Below are 19,638 nucleotides of genomic sequence, written 5' to 3'. Positions count from 1 at the left end.
TTATTGGTTGTTGCTGTAGTGCCTGTCACATACTTTTACAAAGTTAGCTGCTTCAGCTAGATACCTGTATCATCAACCACATACTGCAAAAGCTGTTATTTTCACGTACAAATATTTTTGCAAATTAGGAGGTCACAGACATTTTCGCAAGATCTATGTTGTTGTGATTTTACACCAAGGCTGTTTAAGTGCACTACACATGTGTGTCTGTAAATGTAATGTTAATTAATTCATGGCCCACAGTAATTCACAAAATTTGTAAAAATTTAACCCTTGGGAAAAGAACCATAGTTGCTTGTCATACAGTATAGCTTGAAAAATATGTTGAGCACTGTTTTTTGTCTTGCAAATTAGTGTTTGGATGTGACACAATAAAGGGTTATGTGAATGAAAAATATTTGGTGAAATTTTGTGAAGGTGCAAAGAAATAATAGGCTGACATTAGCTGGAGTCAAATTGTTGGCTTCAATGTAAAGTATGACAGGCTCATGATCCAATCAGCATTACATCATGGAATTGTTTTGCTACAATTTCTGAAAGACAATATGGGATGTGGGATGAATATTCATGCAACATCGATCTTCACCCATAAAAGGCACATTGATAAAACATGTTTTTCCTGTCTCACTTCCATGTACAATATTGTGCAGGTTACCAGTACATGGGTAATGCCAGCCAGTGTGTTACCCACCGGCACAGTCCTACTTCCATTTTGGCTGTTCCTAGTCTGTGATATTCTACACTGGTGTGCCAAGCCATTCAAACCACATCAGGCCAACATTCAGAAAGCATGAAGTAGCCATCTGTATGAATCATACACATCAGCACAATAGTGTGGTTGATACACTGGCGTACTGTATGCATATTACTTGTGCACTTACCATAAAAGTTTTGAACATGTCAGATTGTGTTAGACAAATTTTGGATCTCCATTTGGCATTAATCCTGTGGTAAATTAAGGAGGTTTGAGAAATGGAGTAACAACAGTCTCATTCCCTTTGATCCCATGTTTCATGCCGCCACTCAGAAATATTTGAAGTATGTGCTAAACTGGAGCTGCCTCACAGATAGGAAGACAATTGATTCATGTGGCATTGCATCATGACTCCTCACTCTCGAAGGAAGGTATGTCTTTATGATGGTAATTGCTTTTCGCCGTCCCTTCCTAGAAAACAAGCGGCACATTAATAGTATAGGCACGGGGATGTGCGAATAAAAATTGTACAAAAATTGATGGAATCAAAATCAAAATTACTCGTTTTTACATGACTTTACCCTAATCTAACATAGAAATGAATAAAGAACTATACTCGAAAATTATACCATATCAGTTTCATTTGTCACAAGCGATCGGAAAGATGATAAAATTGGCTTTGTAGTGAGAGTACAGTTCCAAACATTTTCACGACATACAGTTCAGGTTTACATTTTTGCACATAATCTAGGAGGGGATTTACTTTTGTTTCATATGCTTTATCATTAAGAGAACATTCATTCTATTTGACAAATAAACAAGCAAAATATAGACGATATATTGTTAGAGTTTAAAATGAATCTTCAGATTGCTCAAAAAGACGGCGGCATGGAACCCTGATCATCAAAGGCACAAATGCACCTGTGGAATTCTTTTGTGCATCGATACAAAAAATGGCAGCTGTTTGAATAATTAAAGCCAGTTGTAACTCCATCTCTTAAACCTCCTTGGGTAAATTTAACATGGTGATATTGTCAGAAGAGTTGGTGCATTAAAAGGAAAAGGAAATGCAGGAAGTGAAGAAAAAAAATAAAGAGAAAGGTGAAATTGGGAAGAATCAGAGGTTGGTGTCAATTGCGTTGTTGCAGCTTTTTTGTGTCCTCAAGAAGAGCGACGTTCTCTGTGTTACAACTAGGGCTCATTAGTCATGAGGTCCTTTGATAACAATATTACCAGCATGCGAACCCATTTTGATGTAAAGCAGTCATTCAACATGAATGCCCACCCAAGACAAAAACAACAAACAACAAAGAAAGATGTGGACAGAATGTAGTTCAAGCTTGGAAAATGGAAGTGAGTAATTTCTGGTATTATCATTATATGAGAAGAGACCATTGTTCTTAGATTTATTGCCAGGTGTCACAGTGGAGTGATTTCTGAAGACCACGGGCAAGGATGACATTGCCACCTATTGAAAATTGGTTTGAAGGGAAGGAGATAGAGAGAACGAAAGGGAAAGAAAAACTGAGCTTAAGTTATGACCTTAACCTCAGGGACTGGAAGGCAACGTACACCCTTTTAGCAAAGCGTTTCAGTTGTATGGAAAATTAACTCCATCATTCCAAGAACAGATTTCCTGTAAGCGTTTTCAGTGGAGGAAATGGCTTGATAATATTTGATGGGGTCAAGGTATAACAGTGCACAGTGCTACACCATGTGGAAGATTCATCCTTTGAACGATGATGTTTCACTGTTTGCTCTAGTGTGGAGTTCACAGACTACAGACCAGTTTAGTGCTCTCTGTGACATTGAATTGTGAGAAATCTGAAATGTTTTGTCAGTCAGTATCCATGTACATTCAACTCGGCTGACTTTATAATCTAATGCTGAAATAAGCTAGTGAAATGAAACTGAGTATACTACAATCATAGCAGTGAGGTCATTGTAACAAGTACAATAGTACAGAAAGTACACACAGTATGCTGCAGGTTGTTGTAAACCCACCAGCCAGCATGCCTGCTTTGCTTAATACTGTATACGCCAATATTTTCGCGTACAGATATTTTCGCGAAACACGGTATCAGCGGCATTTTCGCGTGTTGTTAAATTCGCGATTGATACTATAAGTAGTACAGCGTAGTAGGGTCTACTGCCAAGACCGAGAAACACGTTCAAACACTTGCCAACGTACTTGTAACGTTTTTCCATTTGCATTGTGACTTCCCAAACATGACAATAGAAAAGACACAGTAGAAGATTTATAAAATGAAACAATAATCACGGGAACACACGGCATTCACAAGTACCTACCAAATGTTGCAACAAATAGATCTATGTAGACTACAAAGTTTCAGAGCTGCGCTACCGCTAGCGAAAGTTTTACATATGCATCCCTAGGCCTCACGCACCCAACCACGTCGAGCCGATGTTCGTTCGCGTAGGGTAACGTAGCATGGAGATTACACATTTTAATGCAGGGGCGGATCCAGGAATTCTGTAAAGGGGGGGGGGGCGGCGTGACTAATATTTCTGGTGCCACTTCCGGGTTTTATTCATTTGTTTCTTTTTATTTCTTTTGTTTTTAACGAAAAATAAAGGGGGGGCGTGCGCTGGTTGCGCCCCCCTCTGGATCCGCCACTGTAATGCATGTTTATCATCGTACTGCACTTCCAGCTGTGGCCCGTTGCATAAAACTTACCGTTGAATTTGAATGGTAACTTCCGTCAAAATTAGGCGTCACAGCCAATCAGCATCAAGGATTATAAAATTTACCGCTAATTTGAAGACTTACCACTAGAAAGGAGCGATAAGTCCAGCGGTAAGGGTTTTATGCAACAGGGCACAGAATTGGTCGCACCGTAGCGTACTAGTAATAGTATGTGCCAGTATGTGTACGTACTGGCAGGTGTAACAGTCGCGCGCGCTGGTGATCCGGCCAGCGCTTGTCATCAATTTTTTACATAAGGTACCGGTATGACGGGGTAATATTTTCGCGTGTCTTTAATTTCGCGATCAGCCCAAAGCTCGCGAAATTCGCGAAAATAAAACCCTCGCGAAAATAACGGCGTATACAGTACCCAGAGCTACTAATATGAATGGGCACTTGCTAATTCTATTCAGTTGATTGAGCTCTTATCCTATTAATTGCCCATGTAATTTAGCAAGTGGCTAAAAAAAAAAAGAAGAAATAATTGAAATACATGTATTATATAGGACCTACAGTTTTCATTGCATTCAAAATAACACATTATTCTTGTCGCAATCGAGATCGTGACCCAAATTTCAACATTTTTTAGGGTGTAAATAGATGCGAAGTTATACAGTGAGAAGAATGGTGACTGCCAAAAATTGTGAAATTTACAGTGTAGGCCTATATCCCACAGTGCACTGCATGTGTAACTCCTTTCTAGTTTTACCAGCTATGGCTATGAATTTAATGGGCATTGTGACGTAGTAGAATATACCATTCATGTACACGTACCTGCACAGGTCAGCTCTTTGCATATCATCGCAACTCAAAAAGTTTCAACATTTTTGCAGTGAGAACGCTGTATCGAAAAGACGCGACCGTGATCAGGACCCAAATGTGCACTATTTTTTCAATGAGAGTGGCATTGAAATGTTATTTTCTTTTTGATACCCTGTGACAAATGAGCTTCATGTTATGATGCATCCAGCTGCTCATGATTCTCATTAATTCAAATAATCAGGAAGCAACATATTTCAGTTAGAACAGGATTATGCAATACATTGATTTATAAGGCATTGTGCAGTAAGAGTCTGTAATCTCAAATCATCTTCAGAATGAGAAGTGGGGTTTTAAGCTTAAAATTAAGCAGCATTCAGAGAAATTTCAGACAAATGAGAAATCGCATAAAAATATTTTGTATGACTTATTACACAACCATGACCAGCAGGTCAAACACACGTACAAGTGAAATCAAATTTGCACTCATTTCTAAGTATATCCACTGATCATGGTTTAATTGATTATCAAGCATAGTTAAGCTTTTTTATGCAAACCTTGGTTTGATCATGCTCTTACTTGTACCATTGTTGTGCTTGTTTGTTTGTCTCAAATTTTCTCTTCATCATCGATACTTTGCTAGTTACCCTCTTTAGAATCCCATAACTTTACAATAACTATTATGATGAAAACACATGTACACTGTGGTTAGTAAAACTGTATGGCTTGTAAATTGTATTTTGAAATGACAATGTTGTATGAATCACACATTTGAGACAATTTGTTTGTTTAGCTAACAAGATTTTGTGTTTTTATCCAGTAAACCAGAAATCTGTCAAGCATGCCATGTTGGGAAAGTTCATTGACACTGAAGAAATAATAAAAGTTGCCAGAAAAGTAAATCAGTGGCCAGTGGGAGTGATAAATTAATGCCTACACCCATGGGGTATAATAATGCCATAGCAGTGTAAAGCTCACCTCTGCCAGCTGTGATTCAGCACACCATAGAGGGTTAGAGGCAGAATATTCACTGTTGTGGTGTTTGTCTCTTTGCGAAGCAGAAAAAGGTGGAACCCCATGATCACATAGGTGGAAAGTTATGACTCACCAGCTGATATGGGAAAAACACTGGGGCGCAGTGTCATTGCCAGGAGCATGTTTGGCACACAGATTATATCAGAATAACCTAATACTAGTTGAGCTGTGAAGATTGGAGGGTAATTGTGTGTGAGAGAGTTTGTATGTATGTGTGTGTGTGTGTGTGTTGTTTTTCAGATAGGGAGATAGATAGATAGATTGACAGACAGGGAGGGGAAAAGGAAGTTCCAAAAACCGTACTTGCCGCATGTATACGATCACTTTCATGTCATGTACTGGAATTGACATGTCGAAAGTATCATACTTCAAAAGTATATAGGGCCATGTCATGATACTGATTTGTCCTTTCCCTGTAAACCACAGAAAGGAAAAGCAGTTCCAAAATTGAGGAGATAACATCTTGGCTAGAAACTGACAGATTAACAACAACAACAACAACAACAACAACAACAACAACAACAGCAACAACAACAACAACAACAACAACAACAACAACAACAACAACAACAACAACAACAACAACAACAACAACAACAACAACAACAACAACAACAACAACAACAACAACAACTACAGCAACAACAACTACAACAACCACAACAGTCAAAATCTACTGATCAGGCACAGCATTGTATGTTTGTACATGTTGCATGAAAATACAAGGTTGCCTTGAAATATATAGGCACAGATTGTCCGTACTTACTTTTTCTGCTCTTCAAGTACTGCTAGAAACAAAACTGCAATAATTTGCAAAATGCAGACAAATTTGAGCATTATAGTGACTATACCACCTCTCAAAGTTATGTATTTTAAATAGTCATAGACTTGTATTTTACAAATGTGTATTGACACCTAGCTTCCTAACTCTATATAACAAGTCCCATTAACATGTACATGTACCTGTCCAAAAGTGGTGAAGTATACATGTAATATATCCATCAGGAGGATGTTGCATGTGAGAAGGTTTTGCAAATAGCAAAGCTCATTGAATTATTGAAAGGGATTTTGTTTTATGGTGGAACTTGATATAACATGTACTTCATCATGAGCACTGGCACTACAATCATATGTATAGACACACTGTATTGTATTGACTTGCGGAAGTGCCCACTGTTCATACTGATGTAATTCACAACACAAGACATTTGACAAAAATTTTTCTTTGTGTCCATTTGTGTCGATGTGGGAAATTCCCTTTAGTAAGACTGCACTTCCCATACATGTCTTTAAAAAATGGTCCATTCATGAAACACAAATGCACGTAATAAAGTACATGTACCTTCATGAAGTATGTTGTACAGGGTTGTGGAATACCATACTCTCTCATGGACCTTAATGCCCTATCAATCAAAGTGCCTGTCTGTTGAGGAAGCATGAAGACTCTTGTGCATTGCCATTTCTAGAGCCATTACTGTTATGATAGAATTCTTGAATACCACAGCTTTTCTCAACAGTATGCTTTCTTTGTTCTCAGTAAAATGAGTATATTTGTAAAGATCACTAGAAGTAAAGAGATACTTGTAACATGGAACTGAAATATCTCAGCAGAGTTATGACATACTGATGTACATTGCAGTGACTTATTACTGTATACGTCATACATTTCGCAAGGTTTTAATTTTCATGAATTTCGTGAGTCAGATGCTACAATATGTACATGTATCTGCAGATTTAGCAACACACCAAAATATTTGCTCTGATCCTGACATGAATGTATATAGGCCTATGATCTGTATGTGCGTGCATACAAATCTCCATTTGTTTTTGTACTCTGCAGGTATTGTGAATTTAACCTAGCTGAGCTTATGAAATTTTCAGGAAGTCCCAATCTGCAAAAATTTAGACTTGCTAAATATATGAAGTGTGACAATACTGAAAGATACCGATACTGGTATCTACATAAAATTTATTCTTCCACACAGCAGGTTTGTAGGGCTTCCAGGGAATTATTTATTGATTTCACCTCTTTCTTTGTCTGTGTATAGGATATGATATAGTAATCTGATTCAATACTACCCCTTGGCTAGGGAGTGATACCTGGATCACATTGTCATCCTTAGCCTTGAATAATGACTAACCACAGGAGTATAGTCACTGGATGTGGAATGTGGAGCAAGCTGCTTGAACATGATATTGTAAGGGTTTTGCATTGTTGGAAGAGCCTGCATCAACTCCAGAGAAGGAGAGGTTTGATCCATTGCCCGCAATGATGATACTCTTCATTTGTTACAGTGACCTTGATTATACAAAATTGCAAGTGGATAGATTCCAAACAGTACTGTGTGATATTCATCAATATTGAAATCTTCACTAAATAGTCTGAAAGATTTGTTCTTGTCCAAGGATGTAGCATGTTTGCACACATGGGGCGCTGTGTATGAATTGTGGCTAGACAGTAGATGACCTTGAGCTGTGTTCAGTCACTAGTTATGAGGTACTGCCACTTCCTGCCTGTTATATCAGGTATTGACACAGTGCAGGTCAGATTGTGCATCTTCACTCTGTAACCTTTAAATCCTGCAGGGAGTGGTACAGTATAGTAATCCTGTTTACTTAAATGTTATACAATATCCCTTCGGAGTGTATTCAGTTGTGAACAAGCAACAATGAACATCGCATTATCGCATAAGTAGGTTTAGAAATGGTAATTCTGTATCTTCGTTGTGTAACTTTCAGCACAATTTGCATTTGATTACAATTTACTGTCAATCAAAAAAAAAAAAAAAAAAAATAGTGTTAATCCAGATCTGCATTTAGTGACAGAATACTAAAAAGACACTTACAAAACACTACACAACATGTAACAGTATACCAGTACTGCACTTCAGGCATACAAAGTGTATTATCCACTGTTACAGTAAACCTTCTAAAGTATTTTGCTTTAAACACTGAAAATCTGATGTTAACTGGAATTTCTTTTAAGGAACAATCAGTGCATTCTGAGTTCTAATACTTCTAATATTTTCCTTATTTCTTATTCATTTGTCATTTTTTGTATCATTCTGTTTGGAATATTTTTCTCTTTCTTTTTATTTTTTTTTTTTATTTTTGGGGGTGGATTTCTTCTTTAAATCCTAAATTTTGGTGGCCCGAAATAAGAGCAAATAGCAATCCATTTCAAAACTTGGTTGCCAGATCAGGCTACAAAAGACAACAGTTTTCAAAATTTGGTGGCCTGACAGCAATTTTCAGTGGCCCCAGGCCACTGGGCCACTGCTCATGGTGAGCCCTGCATTGTGTAACAGTTGATAATGATGAAAAACCAGTGGAAAATCACACAGATATCAACCGTTTTCCAGCTCATGAGTGACAAATCTACGGGTGGAGGCAAAGAGCCAGAAAAGTTTCCATCTACTGTAAGAAAATATCGAGCAATGCTCTGATATGACATTCTGCTTTGAAGTGATCAAACGGTACGATGCTCAGACAGTATCTAATGGACAGAAAGATGACTGCACATGTTGGGTTGTATATACACGTAGTTCAGCTTTTCCCCATATTGAAACTTGTGAAAAAGTGCAAAACATTGCAAATGCCTAAAAAAAATAAATAAAAAAGATCACTTCCAAATTGAATTGTATGCTTCTGGTTAATAGATGACTAACATACATTCCACCTAAAATCTTAAGAAGTAAATCTGTTTTGATAAAGATAAAGATGATGTCTGTGCTATTTTTTCCCCAGTATAAAGTGATCAATGATTTTTCTGCCAAGAATAAACAACAGACGATGTTATCATTTTGTAAAGGTGATGTTTACATGTTATGCATTGTCAACCTCATTATTCTGTTTGGCAGGATGTGATAGTGCTGTTTGGATAAAGTCTGATTCTTGCAGACCTGCATAATATAAATGACTAAGAGTGTCAATAGATGTGTTTTTCTTTGAAAAACAAAATGTGTATTTAGATATTTTGTTATCTTTAGGTTGGGCTCATTTGAGTGCCATGTCTGCCTTGCTAGGTAGATGCAAACACAGACTTACTAATTTAAACATGCAAACAGCATTGAATATATTTCTTGCCAGATCTGTAGTTTGGTTGTTGCATCTAGTGTGCAGATATCCATTTGTCTGATGTGATGTGACATCATCAAAATTACTTTTAAAAAAGACAAGGACGTTATTGTGCCTTTGAAATGCAGATAGTTTATTACTCGTTAGAAAATAAAGGTATCACACAGTGTATGTCATTGAAATATTAAAATACTTGGGAAATTACTGGCACCATATGATTCAGTGGTATAGGCTACAGTCATAATGGTGCACCGAAGTGCATTATAGTGTTGTTCTCTCCATGTTTTGTGTAGTTGTGCTAGGTTTACGGGTGCTTTGATACGTTATGAAGTTTGCTGTGAAGTCTGGTGTTGTTGTCTTAAGGTGTCAATAGCACTTGACCCTTTTCAATATAAAGGGTGTGAATTTCTTTCCCAATATTAAAGTGCTCGTAGACAAGACTGCATTCCACTAGTGATATAAAATTATGATTAGAGACGTTTCTGCAGTTTGACATCTTGGGTTTACTCTGTATATTATTGAGGTTGTGGAATATGAGACAGGAAATCAATATTGACTGAACTAGTTAATGATTACATATGGACATAGAATTGACATTTATATTAAAGTAAAAAATGCTGGTTAATCTCTTTCTCTTTGTGTTTGAAATGAACTTTCATTAAATATACTCTAATTTGATTTGATTTACTTACACATGTATGAAACATTCCTTATTAATGTGAACGCAAGAAGCTGTTCAAAGGGTAATTATTTAAGTAAAGTCATTTACAACTCTGTGTTTGAAGAACTTTCTCTAATTTGTTGGTTTTTCATTTTTGATTTAATGTAATCTTAACTGTGAGCTACCTCATAACAAGTTTGTTTCATTTGTATCTTATTTTCCTGTAAGTTATGGTATATAGTTTAGTCATATACAATGCTAACATAGTTGTGTCTTCTCTCCTTGTGTCTTTGCAGCATATGGCAAGGTGTTCCTGGTGAGGAAGGTGGGCAGTCACAACAATGGCAAGCTCTTTGCCATGAAGGTGCTCAAGAAGGCTACCATCGTCCAGAAGGCCAAGACGGCCGAGCACACCATGACCGAGAGGCAGGTCCTGGAGGCTGTTCGTAGCTGCCCCTTCCTTGTCACGCTGCACTACGCCTTCCAGACCGACTCCAAGCTCAATCTCATTCTAGGTAAGGTGACAGGGAAGCAGCAGTCAAAACTTATCAACATTGCATTTGGTATTGGGAGGGGGGGGGGGATGGGAAGCCTGTGAAAATCAATTCTTAATTTCTCAAGATGTTCTGACTGTTTGTGTGCATATCATGTGTATAAAATTATCATACATTTGTATGTGTGTGTGTACAGGTGTGTGTTTGTGTACGCGTGTGTTTTCAAGTATCTTGAATAACAGACTGTTCCATCAGTGATCACGATCCCTCGCCCCAACCATGGAAACACAGTGATTAAGGACACTCTTATTAGTGTGATTTATGCAGTAGGCCGGGGATCAATGTTCAAACTGTCGCTGAAATGGATTCATGATCACATGGATGCCATAAGTAATTACATAGTGTATTGCACATGTTTAGGTTTAAGTGCATAAACCGACTGGCCTTGGGTCACCTACTGGCTGTAGAAAACAGGTACATTTGGTCATGTGTGCAAATGTGTGTGTATGTATTTGTATGTATGAACGATTGAATGTAATTGTGTGTGTGTCAGCATTTCTTTATTAGTGAACAGTGAGAGTGCTAGCAGAATGCAAGCGCATACTGTAAAACAAGAAATTTGTGCATGCATTTTAATTTCACGAATTTCATTAGAGCCAAGATTCGCAAAATTAAAATGCATGCTAAAGTTCTTGTCCACACTATTGAATGCCACTGGCAATTTGCGAAAATTTCACGCCACAAAAAAGGCCGTCAGCTCCAGTTCACAAAATTTTAATGCTGTGAAAATTTCTTGCTTTACAGTTGGTAAAGAATATGTGTTAAATTAGCATTCCCTCCGAATGGGAATATGTTGGAGGATCAGCATCCCTTTATCCTTCTATGGTTGAACCTACAATGTATTCAAAAATACCAAGTTCAGTGTCCGTCTGTGGTGCTCTTCCACCTACATCAAGTTTTAATCTCAATCATGTGTCTGCAAATGATGAACAGATTGGGTGACAAGCGGGCACAACTACCGTTCTTGATTAGTCGCTTCAAGCATTCTTGGTTGAAAGTTTAGTGAACACCCGTTAGTTGGTTCTGAGGCTATAACATTGACATTATGTTTATGATTTAATTGTGATGTGATTCTCTCATCAAGATTGACACAAACTTCCTTGACAGATCACTATCAAATCAATCAGTGATCCTGCTATGAGTAATATCTTCCGACCTCTGCCCATCATACGACTTAGTAGTAAAAGGCTACACTCAGGTATTCTGTGATAACACTGTGTAATAAAGTTTTGCATCTCAGCGATATGATGCTGTTCCTGAAATACATACAACTGTATACTACATGAAGAAGTTATTTGACCACTAGATACAATGTCCTTTACTTTGAAATCGGTGGGTGCACACCTGGGACCTGTTGCATAAGATATGTTACCTTAGCAAGACTCTGGTAAGAACTGAAAACTAAGGTTAGTATGAATTTCCATTGACTATAACACAGGAAAAACTCTGTTAAAAATCAACTTAAGTTTTCTCAGGTAAAAAGTTTTATGCAACATTCCCCAGGTTGTTTGTGTATAACATAATGCATATATCATGTTTTTCAAAAAAACAACCAAATATCAAAAAGACACACCGTACCATGCTGATCTCATAACTCCTTTAGACGATCACAGAGTAAGAGTTGTTTCACTCTCTCCTGCCTGCAGATTATGTCAGCGGCGGTGAGCTGTTCACTCATCTGTACCAGAGGGAGCACTTTAGGGAGAGTGAGGTCAAGATCTACATAGCAGAAATTGTCATTGCACTGGACTGCCTGCACCAGGTAAGGAAGAAAATGGAATGCACTGTGTTACTGTGGCAGCAGTAAACAGAATGTGCTTGTGCAAACTTCCTGTTTGTCTAGTTACAAACTCTGGATGCATTTCACCTCGCAGCTCATGAGTGGCAGTTTCCGTTCTTCGTACTTTGTTGAAGAAGTTTCCCAGACATAAATTATCACATACACATTCAGTGTTATCCTGGCGGGCAAAGTGTTTTGTCAGTGATTTTTACTGACAAATTTTCATTCAGCCAATCAGATGCAAGGATTTCAGTCGCTTAAAACATTTGAAACTTGTCAGTTGTGACTGACAAGTTGCATGAAGTGCTGCCCTGAACTCCATTTTGAATCTATAGTCTGATTCTTGTAGCATCTGAATCCTGTAGTAGTGTGTACACATCTGAAGCTTGCCATTTGCTGTAATCTGCCTTTATCTCTCTGTCAAGCCCTTTCATTGACTGTAACTTTCACAGCTGAAGTAGTCATTTAACTTTATTCAGTATTGTTTATGTTTTATGGTTATCACACCTGCAATGCTGGGGGGTGTTTCACAATGAATTTTTAAGTCGACTAAAAAAAAAATAAGATTAACTTAAAATGATGGTATGCAGCGTATGTCTTCATTAATATTCTATCTAGGAAATGAAAACAGAGATTTTGGAGACTTATACATGCAGCCATTAGTGCACAAAATCGAAAAAGGGACAAGGAATTTTTCTTTGAATATTACATTGGTAACAATTTGAAGTGGATTCTGAAAACATTTAATAAACTGAATAGGAAAACCAATACATACCATGATTTTTAAATTCTTTGTGAAACACCCCCTGAAGTGCAATGCACAGGTACATTGTACAAGACTAAATGTTACAGAACTTTAAGAGGAGAATGGATATGTTGTTTCCGTCATGCTTCTCTACTGGAGAAGAGCAGTGACACTGGGTCTTTGTGTAGTCCATTCTTGCATCATTAAAACCTCTCATCACTGAGATATCATCGAGAATTCCATGCTAGAGTTAGACTCCGTTTTACATTGAGTGAAAAGGCCGGACTCAGCCCGGCCTTCCTTTCACTGTGTAATGCTCAAAAGGCCAAATGCGGTACCAAAAAACGGCCACGCATTTGGCCAAGCTCTGGAGACAGTAGTCTCGGCCCGGGCTCAGCCCGGGCTCGGCCTGGCCTTTTTTCACTGTAACCGCAAACTCGGCCAAATGCGGTACCAAATTGCGACCGGCACGCTCCCAATAATAATTGTTTGTTTATACAAGCAGAGCGCCACTATGACAAAATATTGAAAGGTTTGAATTAAAAGCCAGGGCCGAGCCCTCCACTGTAAACAGACAGAATTGCGGGGTCGAGTACCGCAATTGAGGCCGGGCTCAGCCCAGCCCTGCACTGTAAACGGGGCCTAAGTCTCGTCTGGCCATATTAGCCAGATGAATGCATACATGTGTACCATTCCTTGGCAGCTTTCATTCATCATCTTTGCTAACACTTCCCTAAATGCCCCATTCTTTGTTCATGACCTCCGCCAAAGAGGTTATGTTTTTTACTGGCGTTGGTTTGTCTGTCTGTTGGAAAATTGAAAAAGTTGCAAACAGATTTGGATGAAGCTTACAGGAAAAAGTTGATAATGACACTAGGGACAGATGATTTAATTTTGGAAGTAATCTGGATTGCCATCTGGATCCAGGAAGTTTTTTGAAGGATTATTATTGGTGAATAGTGCCAACAAACAAGGGAGTTTAAGCTGTGTGTTTTTGAGGCATGCATGTATACACGTACTGAGCGTGTACTTGAGGCACAGCATGCAGGAAACTGGTGAATTTGACTCTATTACACTGGCCCCTAGTTATCATTGGGAAATTGGGCAATTTATAGCATGTGTGTAGGGTGCAAATGAGCTGCTTTGCAGAGGGTCTGTGCAATCTGAGTGCTTTTTTTTTTTAGCTAGAATTGTGAATTTCTTGAAGAAAAGAGGTAATCTCAATAAAATCAGTAAAATCCAAGCATTAAAATTGGCAAACGTGTGACCAAAAGCAAAGAGGCATCAAATTTTTTTTTTTCTTGAAAGAAAGAGCAGTGACACCTAGAACATGTTAGTAATAGATAGGAAGACAGCTGAAATGCTTTAATGCTAGCAAGGAGTTGTATCTGATAATTCCTTGATGCCAGTAAATCAGCAAACATGGTGTCCAATGAGCTCTTCAAAATTGGTATCTGTGTCATTGCTTCCATTAGTATCACACTGTTCACTTAATGCCCCTTGCTGGCTTTATGCATCTGAAATAACTTTTTCTAGAGTTATGTTCTCATGTGGGAATATTGGGACAGTTTAATGACATGGCATCCTATGGCGACCTCAAACTAACCACCTTAGTCTTGTCACCAGGCTTTTCTGGAAGTACTTAAAAGAAGCCCACATCTTTTTCATGGAGATGCAGATGAGACGGTTTAGTATGGCAGTCGGAGTCCATAGGGCAAAGGTCATTGGTCTTTGATGAGGTCTCATTTTTACAGTATGTTGACAGTAAAGTCAGGTATTTCTGAAATCTTCACTGTCCATAGAAAGATCACTGAATTCAATAGATCACAGCACAGGTTCAGAGGTATAAAGTGCGAAATTAGGTACATTTTTATGAAATATTACATGTTGTGACAGAACTTGGAGGTGGGGGTAACATTAAGAAAAAAAAAAGGGAACCTGGAGGGTATTAACACAATTGTCAATTTAATGGAATTCATTGTATCACAGGAGTAGTGTGGCAGAGGAATATTTTGTCAGATACTGGGATTAATTTAGTCACCGCTAAAGGTAAAAGTGTGAAATTTTAGCACTAATAGATTCTTCCTATTCCACTTTGATCTTTAATCTACCCTTAATGTACATGTACTGCAAAGAAAGCAGGTCATTGATTAGCCAACAGGAGCATCGGGACAGTGAGAAGTGACATTTATCCTTCTCAGTTTTCTTATTCAGCGTGGGAAAGGAACTTTAATGGAATTAACATGGCTGTACACAGTTTTTATTTTTCCTTTCTAAGTCAATTATTAGTGTTGAATTGATTTATATTAGGCATTTATGAAATGTACCCATTCACCTATATTTTAACCCTGATTTATTTCCTACACCAGTGTTTCTGTGCTAGTCTACTTGATGATGATTCCTTCAAGGAAGCGTACATTTACTGACATATTATATTTTGTCATTGAAATTGTACATACTGAGTCAACCTTATCCTTGTACTTCAAACTCTGCATTTACAATGTGTATAATCATGCTATGTAATTGTGCTGTATGCGATTAATGGAATTAGATCGCTCGTAATCTTGATTTGATTGATTGAGAATTCTTTGGAAGAGAAAATAATCTACTCAGTTTATGCAATAATAGTGCGCCTTGTTTAGTATTCATGCAAGTGAATCTAAAAGATGACAGTATATTATACATTCATTGCCCTTATGACAGGGTTTAAGGACACACAATGCATTTTGTATAGTAGATTAGTAATACATTGTAGCTCCTGGCATAAGTTGAAAATGGATGGATACAGTAGCTGGCATTATTTGTATCAGTACTGTACAGTCTTTGTACATTGTGTGTGGTGAATGGCAGAAAGATGAATTTTAAACAGGGAAGAGCAACCACCCAGGAATATCTTTGCTTATGTCAAAACTGTATAAAATAGCATTGTGATTGCTGCTGTGCTTATAATGTAAACAGTGTTGTTTGCAATTTATTTGTGGTTCTGGAGCATAGTATATGACATTCTGAAAAATAAAAGAATGTTGCCCATAATTGCCTCACAATATTAATAAAGAATGTGCAAGTGTAATACAACTATTGCTTATCTTATGGTTATTATAAATTGGTCGTAGTGATTGCTTGTGGTGAAGTTCAAGAAATGGTTGTGCCTGATCTTTAAAAATAAAAGCCTTTAAAAACTCAATGTCAGTGAGAACAAGCCCAGTAGCACTTGCTTGGATATCAAATGACTAGATTCTTCAAGCTACCTTTATAGGCAGTTCATGTTAAATAACGCATCATGCTTCTGGCATTTCACAGCAAATCTATTCTAAAGTTAATTTATATATGGATACACAATCCTAGTAATGTAAATTTGGGGACATTCATCAAAAATTGGAGAGAGGAAATAAAGATAATTGGCATCTGGAGGAATGGAAATTTCTGGATTGAGCAAAATTTCCAAGCTATGGAATTGATAAGTGCTTCATTCCCATCCTTTTATTACAATGCCTGACCATTTTACAAATGTATGAATTGTCAGTGGCATGTAGGCAACGATCTCCATAGCAACGTCCCAGCATTGGGAGTTGAATGTGGGCAGTGCATAGTATCCCAGATGTTGTAAGCTTTGTGAATGCTACTTCCTGCCCTTGTTTGTCTGGCTGTCCGTCCAGGGGCCTCAGGTATCGTGTGGGTGTGCTGGTCTGCACAATTCAGACATGCAATGGACTCATGACGAGTTGTTTGAACAATAAACTTTAAAGATGGCCCTTCCCTTTTGCATTCCTTCCCAAATAGCACAGAACATGATATATTCCACCAGAATGACAAGACTATTGTATATCTATAACATTTCTGTGATATTTGAAGGTTGTTAGCCGTTAAAATTCAAATAATGCACCAAACGCTCACCGTAACGTATTCTGTGTACTAGGCACAGCTGCATACATTAATCCTCCTGTGGTTGTAATATGATACTTATACTTCGAACAACAGATATGCATTTTAAAGCTGTCAGTAAAGAAGAATTCACTAGCTTCTCTTACTTTGTTATCAATGGCAAATAACAAGACACCACTTACATGAACTACATGTACAACTAAGTGCATCACACAGGTCTGTAAAACTAGACTAGAAGTTTAGATTTGTAATTTTTTTGTAGTACGGAAAAAATTATTCAAATCTTAGTGGTCAATTTAACTAAACAAATAAAGACCCTCTTGAATTCAAAATTTACAGGAGGTTTCCAAATAGTGTTTTCTTCAATACCTAAGTGTTCTCACCAATTTTTCAAGAGTTTGCATGCAAAAGGGATTGGCTGTCTTTAAATCACAAGATGCTTGAGGGAGAGCATTCTTTTTTCTTTCTTTTTTAGCTTGTGATAGCAATGTCGGTATCATAGAATAGAAATAGACAGCTTTGTTTGTCATTGTGGTATTCACTGCACAGTGAAGTTGACATGGTTACTTTGGTACAATGTACTTCTGCAAAATTGAGGTTGCAAGGTTGAAATTGCAGGTTGAATTATTGCTCACTGTAAACATGGAATATGAATTGTTGCTCACTGTAAACATGGAATATTTGCATTGTTGAAATTTTGTATATTGTAAAACTACTTCATCTAGCTGTACTTACAGGTCCAAAACATTTGCCATTTTAATGCCAGTCAGACAATTCTGACTGGCATCAGAATATGGCAGATGTTAAATGGGTAGGTATGTAACTCTCACTCATAGATAAAATGTTCGATACCGAACATACATACCTATGCCAAAATAAACTTTGAACAATTTATATTTTGCTTATATTGCACTTTTCCACATATTCTATGTAGCAGTGCACTGTTCATAGCAACCTGTACAAAAAGTGCCTCAAATGCATAGCATTAGTCAGGTGAAAATGTGCATAGAAATCTAATTGGGTGATTGGTAAACTCCAAAGTCTGTAAACAGTGAGTAAATCCCACTTTGCTGAACTCTTGAAATAATTTGTGAGGGATATAAAACAAATATCCAAGCCATAGTTTAAACTATGTGCCTTTGGTGTCTTCAACAGCACTATTTTCTTTGGGGCTGCACCCCTCAGAAAATAGTGTTGTTATGAAGTAACCTCATGCACATGGTTTTAACCAGAACCTCTCAGGCCTGGTATATGGGCATTTCCGTGAGTTGTGCGACATGACCACCAAAATTTTACCCGCATATTTCAGAACAACTGATAATCTTACTTTGTTAGCCATAGTTTGAAGTGTGTGAAACCAACTTTACCTTTAAGAAAAGTTCCCTTTTGTGCATTTTTATACCTTTTGAAACCAGAAAGCATTTTTTGACCTAAAAATCCCTAAAAATGCATTTTTGTTGCTCTTTGTGATTATTTTTTATATTTGAGGCTCAAATCAAACTTTGTTTGGTTTTACAAATCAAAAATATATTAATCTAGCAGTAAATAAAGTGGAGACCTCGATATAAGATATGTACTTCGGACATCAGCGTGCTCTTACATAGCTCGAGAAGCTGCTGTAACGTGAGTTACCGAAACATGAACTTTTTAACCTAGCAATTTTACTATGCCCAACTGAGACATGGTATTTTGGATTATCAAATAACTATGCAGCACACATCCAAGAAATATGATAGGACTTTACCACTTTGCTTCAAATTCTCATAACAGAGGTCTTAAAATTGTAACGTGAGTTACCGTGTAACGTGAGTTACCACAATGTAACGTGAGTTACCGACATGATTTTTCTTTAATACCAAGAAATGATATGAAGGTTGTGATTGTAAGTGACCAATGAGTACATGATTACTGAACTTTTGTATTAAGATTCTATTTCCAGTAGATTGTTATTCTCTTGGTCTCTCTCTATCACCAAACCAACTGGTCTACATGTACAATGTATTAATTACACATGTTCATCACATGTGCTTCAACAGGTTCCATATTTACTATTTAATATTACAGTGCATGTATACTGATCTGTTACGAAAGTTGTTGAAAGACATTTCCTCTAAAGCTGCATGGACCTTGTTCCAGCAAATTATCAAAATTTTGTGATAACTATTAATAGCCTTCTGATTGGGATAATCACTGCATGATTACTCTTGAAAAGTTCTTGTTTTTGTAATTCAAGTGATTACTATTTGACATTTCATAGTTTATACCTACCTGTATAGACCAAAGCCATTGTTTATGAGGCTGAAACATTTACATGTGAACAGAATTTTAAGATTGGAGCTCGCTTCCTGCTGTTTTTTTCTGAGATTTTTGAGAACTGAACATTGTGAATTTGACACGCTTATGTGTTTTATACTATTCTACTCTGAGGTTTTAGATATATTGTTGCAAAATCCTACAATGAAACTTTTCCATGTTTACTATAATTTACTTTACATGCTAATCTATTACCAAAAACTTGTTGAATGTGAACCTCATTATCAGACATTTTCTTTAAGAGCTGGACAGTCATGTACCTTAAAGCAAACGATCAACATTTTGTGATATTAATAGTTATCCTCCTGATCACAAAATATTTACTATTCATGTTTTTCATTGGGTTTTACTGCTTCAGTCTGCTTGATTACTCTAGAAAATACTGGTATACTTTTTACATGTATACATGTACAATTTAAATAATGGCTACT

At 37.3% G+C, this 19,638-nt stretch overlaps 1 protein-coding gene across 1 annotated transcript in view; it reads left to right on the top strand.

The window, feature by feature from the left end:
* The window catches only part of LOC139721558 (ribosomal protein S6 kinase alpha-5-like), a 76,536-nt gene that overhangs the window by 16,089 nt on the left and 40,809 nt on the right, over positions 1-19,638 (top strand). Inside the window, exons 3-4 of the mRNA XM_071632873.1 lie at positions 10,230-10,448; positions 12,134-12,249. Of these exons, the coding sequence (XP_071488974.1) occupies positions 10,230-10,448; positions 12,134-12,249 (335 nt within the window). The remainder of the gene's footprint in view (positions 1-10,229; positions 10,449-12,133; positions 12,250-19,638) is intronic.

This window comes from Diadema antillarum, unplaced genomic scaffold, assembly GCF_040938485.1.
Source record: "Diadema antillarum isolate AM-2024a unplaced genomic scaffold, OU_Dant_1.0 scf00000145, whole genome shotgun sequence".
Lineage (NCBI taxonomy): Eukaryota > Metazoa > Echinodermata > Echinoidea > Diadematoida > Diadematidae > Diadema > Diadema antillarum.
This window is presented reverse-complemented; position numbering and strand designations above follow the sequence as displayed.